Source organism: Cyprinodon variegatus, unplaced genomic scaffold, assembly GCF_000732505.1.
Source record: "Cyprinodon variegatus isolate N-32 unplaced genomic scaffold, C_variegatus-1.0 Scaffold177, whole genome shotgun sequence".
Lineage (NCBI taxonomy): Eukaryota > Metazoa > Chordata > Actinopteri > Cyprinodontiformes > Cyprinodontidae > Cyprinodon > Cyprinodon variegatus.
Window position 1 is genome coordinate 112,035 of NW_015150630.1, and position 8,824 is coordinate 120,858.

Below are 8,824 nucleotides of genomic sequence, written 5' to 3' on the forward strand. Positions count from 1 at the left end.
TGAAAGACATCTTCTGCCTCCATTTATGTGTTTACTACAGTGTGTTGAATTCATGTTAATGTGGATTTAAAGACATTTCACTTAGTGTAAACATTTGCACGGGGGAAATATAAAAAAGTCTAATCAACCAAAACTTTTGTGACCCCCATGCAGTACCTCTGTGGACCTTTCAGGGGTCGCGGACCCCCTGTTGAAGACCACCTTATGAGATTTATGTTTCAGTTTCCTTGAATAGCTCCAACATATTTCTTTGAAATGTTCAGGTATGAGAATTTGTTTAAAAATTTGCAAAAATAAAAAGGAAAACCTTGCATGGCCCTCAAAACAAATTAGTAAAGAAAATTTGATTTTAAATTGTCAAAGTGTATCTGACTCTTTGACAATTTAAATATCAATTGTAAGTGATCTGGCAGTAACATAAAAACAGAAAGGGGGTATGAACTGATTGGACGGATGCAAATAAAAATACAATCAACCTATAACAACATGCATACTTAGATGCTATTTAAAACGCTCCTAAAGTAGGCCTATTCTGCACGTTTCTGACTGCACCTGAATGCAGCAGATCATCTGCCATGGCCACAGCCCAAGCTTGGGACGTTCCAGTTACTGTGATGCGTTCAGGACCCGCCCTCCTCCCCCTGCACTTGTCAAAGGGCACCGAAAACAAATTGCTCTACACTTTAGCCCACCGACGCACACTCAAACAACCCTTTTGGACAATCCGAATTATTATTAAGCCCGATTTTTTTTAAATCTGATTTTATTAATTACCACAGATCAAAATGCTTCCTTTCAAGAGAACTTTTGAGAGCGAAAAACATCAACTGCATGAGCTGAACAGCAGACTTGCTCAGTATCTGTCCAGAACCAAACAGCTGGAGCAAGAAAACGCGAATCTTATAGCTGAAATTAATAAACTGAGACGCGGCAGCGCAACGTCGGACTGGGAGCAGAGATACAAGGCGGAGATGAAGGAGCTCAGAAGGATGATGGAGCAGATCTCCTTCGAGAAGTCCCAGGCAGAGATGGAGAGGGAGAAGCTATGGCGTGAGTTACAGGGGGCCCAGTCTCTGTGCAGCGAACAGACCGCGGCGTGCAGAGACATCAGCGGAGAGCTGCGGGGCTGCGAGCACGAGCTGCAGCAGGCGCACAAAATAAACATGGAGCTGCAGCAGCGGCTCCTTCAACTGGAGAGCGAATACAAGCGCTTAGAGGAGGCGCGCAGGCAGGAGGCGGCCCAGCTACGGCAGCAAGTGGAGTCCCGGGTGGTGCCCATCATTACGCAAACTTATCCAGGCCTCCCGGCGGTGTCCGTGGAAGAGGTGCAGGAGTACGCGCGCGGTCTGTCCGAGGGATGGATAGAGACGTTTGAAATGTACCAGAAAAAAGTAGAAGAAATGGAGAAGTCGATCAAAGAGGACCAGGCGAGGCTGTGCGACCTGAAAAAGGAGAAGATGCTGTATGCGTCCGAGCTGGGCAAACTGCGCACAGAGGCGGAAAAACAGAGCCAGGTTCAAATGCGTCTGGAAGAGCAGCTCATGCACATGCAAGAGAAATTCCGAGTGGATTTAAGTGAACATCAGGTGAGGGGGTCTGATTCAAGTCTGTGTAAAAAAAAAACGTTATCAACACAATGAAGCATTTGTTAAAACTCTAAAATAATTATTCACAAACTAAACAAGCTGCTGAATATCATGATGAGCCATTGGAGAGGGGTGAGGCTGCACGGTCCCTTTCTCCCCAGCCACACCCACAGCCCATTATAGCTCTGATGCAGCTGCAGCTTTCAGTGGCTGCTACATACAAATAAATTATACATCAGCGTGACTCTTTAATAATTTCAAAATAATTGTATCACACCTAAATAATAGCAGAATAAAAGATAAACATGTGCTTCTGTTTGTAAAATTGGAGTTGAGTTTGAATATCTGCAAAAAGCATGGATCTGGTATGCAACATCTAACCTTGGTCAAAGCTTAAAAGGCTGTGAGACAATCCACTTCTCAAGCTCTGAACAGTTGCTAAATGACTTTAGCCACTTAAACCAATTAGCTGTCAGACTGACAAATCCTCCAATGTGTTGGAGGCTAAAACGGAAGTAGTGTACAGAATTACATAAATGAATACAATTTCAATTTACAGTTTAACAAAAGTAGGATAAAAAACTTTAACCTCTCACCTTTTGGATAAAGAACACGTGTTATTTTTTGCATTAACTACGCTGCAATGCAGAAAAACAAAGGATGTCAACAACGATACAAAATTACTTACTGAAATATTACTTTTCTCTCCTTCAGATGATTATCCAGCAACTGGAGCATGAGAGGAACATGCTGGCTGAGGCAATGGAAGACAAAATGAGGGAACATCAACACCTTCTCCAAGTAAAGATGGATCTGGGCGTTGAGGTTGCAGCATACAGGTGATAGAAGTTTTCCTTTTTTTCTAACATTTGAAACAAATAAAAACTTTATGTAAATAGTGTGGTTTCTTCATTTTACTGTTGCAGCATTTCACCAATTGAAATAACAGATTCTTGAGTAGGTCTGTCCTACATGCAGAAACTCTAGCAGGCGTTGACAGTACAAGCAGCACTTTGCAGGCATGTACAGCAGCAGCACACAGAGCAAATATAGCTACTTAAAATGTAATTAAAATTGATTTAAGCTGGTTATTTTTTCAAAGGGGATGAGTAATGTGATCTTTATTCAAAACAAAACCTATATTCTTTGTCAAATTGAAGCGGTGGCTCAAGAAATATGACACCTTCAGGTAAGATTATTCAAATCAAATAATACTTTATATAAGAATAGAATTAAACTTTTTGTCATTACACTGTCATAATCAATTAAATTAACTCTCTGCATTTAACCCAACCCCTTGGGGAGCAGTGGGCTTCATTATGTGGCGCCCAGGGAACAGATGGGGTTAAGGGTTTTGCTCAGGGACCCAGAGTGCTGGGTCCCTGAGCAATGTAGGGATGTAGGGATGGAACCAGGTACTTGCAACCTTCTCAGAGCACAAGCGCACTGCTCTAACCACCAGGCCAAGATAGCAAGTTTAGGTTTTATTGCCAAGTTTGTGAAAATTTGTTTTTCACACTCTATATTGACCAGAGATGTTTCAGGCTGGCATAAACAGATGACCCGAAGAGGGCTGCATATTGCATGAGAAGCTAAAACCATTGCTTAAAAGCTAGAAAGTAACTCATCTTGTGCAGACCTCATGTTTTCCTTTTTTTGTGTGTGTTTCCTGGCCAGTTCAATGTTTGGCTTCATTTGGTGAATCAGAATTGCCCTTGGGTGTCAGAATGTGTGTTTACATGGTTCTTTGGCTGTCAACAGTTGAATTGTATCCCTTCAATTTGCAGCTCCAACCTCACACTGTCGCTCAGGGTCCCAGAGCAAGATCCTTGATCCACAATGCTCCGAGCTATTCACTACATCCCCAAGGAAAGGTTTAATGCAAAGCACTAATTTAATTATCACACATAATTACGTTGACAGATAAAGGTTATTACTATTGACAGCACGTATCTGGGCTGCTGAAATAGATGGTAGATCCTCAATCCAACATTTGAAACTTCATCAAAATTGTCGCTATTTATTTGCTTGTTTCTATGCGGCATACATATTTTGTATACACATATCTTTAACAATATATTTCTGGATTTTCCTTTAATAATTGCTAGCCACTTTACACATGTTTCCTTACATCTTTACTCAGCAACATCTTAAAGGTACATTTTTGGACCTCTTGTCTCCTTAAGAACTTCCTTGATTTTTTGTTCAGGAAATTGAACAATATTGCTGGTGAATATTCTCAGTCATCTAGGCTGTAGTCATTCCAAAAAAGTAAAAAAATAAACCACTCGACTTTGAATTCCAAGTTTGAAGATGTTTTGCTTCCCATCCAGAAAGCTTTCTCATTTAAAAATGTCTTGAGTAACACTGAGTTTCAGGCTTAAGGCTTTTTTTATTTTTTATTTTTTTTACTTTTTTGGAATAAATTGAACCAGGTTTTAAAGAGATTCCAGAAGCTGTTTTATATTAAATATGTCAAAACAGCCAGCTGGTTAGTCATGATGCAGATGTCTCATTCCATCACAACCAAAGGGTGGACCTTTGAAATGAGATCTAGTTCATTTTCATTTGCCTTATCTGAAGGGCAATGGAATGAAGTTACCCTTTTTTTGTACTTCATAGAAAAGTTTACAATGATTTAAGCTTTCTGATGTGGCGCAACAGAATTCAAAAATACAGCAGAGTTTTGAATTATTCCTCAACTGGCAATAAGGGGCTTTAATCTGCAAAGTTAACATCTCACGCACGATAATCCAAGTGCTGACCCAACCAGCTTTGTTAGCCAGTGGCTTGCACAGACTTACGGTATTGAAGGACAGGGGCAAAAAGTTCCTTGGAAGGCTCTTTGGCATTGCAATTTTCAACAATTTGCCCACAAAGGGGGGTTACCGCCACCTCGACCCCCTGCCCCCCATGCACGTCACTGGTCTGAGCTGAAATTGAGACTTAATCGGGTATTGTTTTGGTGAAAATTGCAGCCTCAGTCTCCATTTCTTAACCGACAGGATTGCCATCCAATGCACTTTTTTGCTGCTGCATGCTATCTGTTTCATGATTTAATGTGTGATGTGATATGAAATTATATTTAGAGTACTTTGATTGTGAACAGTTAATTTAAAGTTTATGTGATGCTTGAAATTATATTCATCTTCACCACATTTAGATGCCAAAATCATAAGCTGCTGCCATGTTAACAGTGTTAAGCTTTTTTATCTTAACAAGCAGTAGAATAACAATACCTAAGAAAAAGTCTGGTGTGTGTTTTCTATAGATATTAGATTCTATTGTTCAGATGTTCTCTGTTTGTAAGTCTGGGCAAGTTTACAGTATATAACATTGCCATGTGATCAGCACTAACTTTAATGATTACACTCACTCTCCTCAGTCAGTGTGACTTTATATGGATCTTAGCTGGCAAATCTAGTTTGTTTGAAATACTTGGATAACACAGGATGCTCCCTTAGCAATGAAGCAGCAGCAGCATGTGTTTTTGTAAAGGTCACAAGTCAGCTATTGCAGTTGAGATTTATAGGGAAGAGCATGGACAGCCCAACATTGTGTCGTTATTTTTAGGTCAGTCTATTGAAAGGCGAGCTCCGGAAAGGTTGTACTTTTCAGAGGCCCTTTGATTTGCTTGTCTGCTTAGACATGGTCAAGGAAAGGTGAGCTGTTTCAGCTAAATACAGTAGGTCTTTGTTTTTTAAGGTGTTGGCTTAACATAATTTCATGATTACTACCATATATGGTCAGGTTGAGGATACAAGCCATCGTGTAAAGTCTTGAATTCTGTTTGAGGGGGATGAAATGGCAGACCTAAATGATGTGCATCGCTTTGTGAGGTATTTCATTTCGAGTTTTTCTAATACTATGAGGAACAGCTTGGCATCCCTGACTGATATAATTTGCATCAACGTAAGATGTTTATTCTTGTCTTTGTTCAGGGCACTCCTGGAAAGTGAAAGAGTTGGTCTGCAAGATGCTCACAGGAGGATGACTCAACATCAAAGAGAAAGAATTATAGGTATTGCAATGTGAAGCATTTCTGAATAATAATTTAATGTATTACTGTCAGGATAAATAAGACTATGTGCACAAATTAATAATGCAGGAATTATTGACATTATTACTTACAGTTATTTCTTATCTGGCTTAGATATCAAGGTGCCTGGTCAGTCATATACTCCAAGAGCTTCAATCTTATCTTCAAGAAGACATGTAGATATGCGGTATACATCACCAACAAACCTAAGAAGACCACCTGTGCCCACCTCTGGATCTTTAAGTCCCTCTAGGGTCATTCCCATTTCAGTTGCAGAAAGGGCTCGCCATCAAAGTCCAGCATCCAGAAGAGATATGGTATCATTCAACAAAGCCCGGGCTGCTGCTTCTACACCTCCTACAACAACCAAAATTGAGGTTAGAGAGAAAACAGTTGCAGATGAGAAAACCATGAGATTCAACAAGGTCCCTGATGAAAGCAAACCAAGATTTACACAGGAGACAAAGTCGGTAAGAGTGTTATCACCCCCTGCAAAAAGTCCCATCCCTCAAATTGTCCCAGAAACCACACGGTACGTGTTAGATAAGAAGGAGAAGGGCCACACTCAAGATGAATCCAGAGACAAAGGGAAGGCAGAGCCTACAGTTGACTTCACAGAAAAAAAGATACTGGATTCCGTATCTGTTGAGGAGATTATTGAGAAAGTGATCAAACCGGCAGGTTTAGAAGCTAAGATATGCTCATCGGGGGACTCTAAGGTCACGTATCACGTGGAGAAAAGTGAGCAGGAAGATGGCACAACCAAAACCCAGATTGTGCTTGAGTCCAAAGTTGAAGAAGAGATGGATGTTTCGAAAGACTCTGCGCTTGAGGAACTCCTGAACCAGGGTGTGAAGAAGATATCCCTGGAAGACATAGAAGATACAGCAACGGGAAACATGATTAAAAACCTTCTAAGTAACCTTCAAGGAGGAGAAAACTTGGAAAATAAGTCAGTCAATGTGGAAGTTATAGAGGAACCTATTATGTCTTTGAGTGATGAAGAGCTTGAGGTAGAAAGAAAGAGCAAATCAAGTTTTTATGAGCCAACATATTTCCAAATTGAGGAGATGGAAAATATAACTCACAACCCTAAAGAAGAAAAGAATGAAGATAATGGCATAATGTCTGCTGAAAAAGGCACAGATCAGTTGAGCAGAGCATCTGTACAAGTTCAGGAGCTGTCTAGAGAAAGTGAATCTTCTCCTATCTCCCAGGAGCAAGGGTTTCATGAATACTTTGTGTCCACACCAGATGAAAACCTTTCTGAACCGGAGGAAGGTGGAGGAATAATGTCTTATGGACATTATGGCGTTGTAGATGATTTATCAGATGAGAGGTATTATCAAGATGAAAGTCCTCCCCAGAGAAGAGTGATTGTAGAGGAAAGTGATGAATATAAGTACAAGTCAAGTGATCGTGCATTCCCCATAGATAGCTTTCCAGAATGCATCATTGAAGAAGAGGTTCGGGTTTCGCCTGTAGTGCAAGAATCTGTGCTTGAGTTCCTAAGAGAGGACTCCTTGGAGCCCAAACAGCAGCTGAAGGGAGCCTTGGAGACCCTACAGACCTCAGTTTCTGGTCCTTTGAGGGAAGAGTTGGCTTTCCTAACAAAATTGAGCAATGAAAATCCACAAAATGTAGCAATTAAAAAAGTTGAGCAATCAACTGACAATGGAACCATGACCATTGTTGCAGAGCTAAATGTCACCCAATCCCTAGAAGCCTCTGGGCTACTGGAGGAAGGAGATGATATTTCTGAAGAGCAGATAATGCAAGCTCTCAAATCTTCAAATCTGGATCTTGAAAAGGCCTTCCAAGGAGGAGCAGAGTCAGGGTATAGTATTAGAGTTTCCGAAGACAGGGGTATTGCTTATGATGATGGTTTTGAGATCATTTCTGGCATTGGGGAATCTGCATCTAATGTAATTGAGAAACACGTCAAACTGGAACCATCAGAAAAGTCTTTTGCCGTTAAGATGGAGGTGCAGGGTGACCATAGTAAGGAGAGCTCAGAGCAAAATTTACAGTCCCTACTCTCTGAAAACCCAGAGATTTCTACTGAAAAAAGAGTTGCAACACTTTACCTTGAAAGCCCCGTCGAGGACTAACGAGGAAATGTGTCAGAAATTGTATCGAATTCACACAGGCGCTATTATGTAACATGGCAGTGGCACTGCATATTTTTTAACAACGAGCAAAATAACAAATATATGAGCAAGATGTCAATCCACAGACCAACAAATATACGTGTTGGTTTATCTTGATTTTATCTCATATAGCTTTCCTTATTTTCTATGCTTCATCTAAGCTATCATTTAGCATTAAGCTGTTTGGTGGAGCTTTAAAAACCCAACTCCACAGTGTACATTAAACAATTGACTCAGTCACCTGTGCCTATATTGTTGGATCCTTTGGATTTATGTTTACCATGGACCAACACAGGGCACTGTTATTCTGTGCTGTGCTATCTTTGCAGGTTGGGAATTCTAATTGTGCAACAAGTACCTTAATAAGATACATTGACATTGGTATTAATTATTATATTCTAAAGACAGAGGTTACATTAAACATGAAATTATTGACAATTAAGAAAGCATTTTGGCTTATAGGTAGGATTTTAAGTGGAAGATGTACATTAAATGTACCAAAAAAAAGAAATTACTTACTGTAGATGAGTATTAAGATAATAAATTTTTTTTCATTTCTAGCAAAAAAATATGTTTTTAGAAGTAAAACACGTATTGAACAACAAACACATTCTGCATTTATTAACTAAAATGTGTTAAGCATGTATTAGCATTATTTTACACTGCTGTGAATTATAGATGTATGGAAAACATTCGAGATCCCAACATGTGATAAAGGGTCAAGTTGAAAATCTTCTAACATGACTTTAAAGACGTCTTATTTACGTATAATAAAAAGTGTATATTTGAAGCAATAACTAAAAGAGGAGAGTAAATAAAAAAAATAAATTAAATCAAAAGCTCAACAAAAGGTGAGAATATTATTGTAAGGCATGCTGTATTTGACACCTTTTGTTTGCTCAAATATGTTGGAAGTCGCAGTATTGGCACGATGGATTCAACTTTACTCTGACCTGGGAGTGTTCAGGACTATTTTTGGATCATCAGCTTAGTGGCATTTAGCATCCACCAGGGTTTGTTGTCTTCTGTGCTGTTTGGAAAGGCATAAT

General features: G+C 39.7%; 2 protein-coding genes across 2 annotated transcripts in view; one reads left to right on the top strand and one right to left on the bottom strand.

Annotated features, from left to right (window-relative positions):
* LOC107087249 (pyroglutamyl-peptidase 1-like) overlaps nt 1-2,338 on the bottom strand; it is a 6,415-nt gene extending 4,077 nt beyond the window's left edge. The window contains exon 1 of the transcript XR_001481342.1: nt 2,275-2,338. The gene's annotated coding sequence lies outside the window, so the exon portion shown is untranslated. The remainder of the gene's footprint in view (nt 1-2,274) is intronic.
* Nucleotides 669-8,287, top strand: LOC107087248 (synemin-like). The gene is made up of 4 exons (XM_015378721.1): nt 669-1,586; nt 2,301-2,425; nt 5,528-5,607; nt 5,740-8,287. Exons 1-4 carry the CDS (start codon nt 786-788, stop codon nt 7,734-7,736), a joined length of 3,003 nt encoding a protein of 1,000 aa, XP_015234207.1. The 5' UTR covers nt 669-785; the 3' UTR covers nt 7,737-8,287.
* The last annotated feature ends 537 nt before the right edge of the window (nt 8,288-8,824 follow it).

Bases quoted from the DNA above. Each gene is read 5' to 3' on its own strand.
- LOC107087248 (XM_015378721.1), top strand. From the start codon at position 786: ATGCTTCCTTTCAAGAGAACTTTTGAGAGCGAAAAACATCAACTGCAT. The intron at 1,587-2,300 runs GTGAGGGGGTCT...TCTCTCCTTCAG, and splicing joins TGGATTTAAGTGAACATCAG to ATGATTATCCAGCAACTGGA. The intron at 2,426-5,527 runs GTGATAGAAGTT...GTCTTTGTTCAG, and splicing joins GTTGAGGTTGCAGCATACAG to GGCACTCCTGGAAAGTGAAA.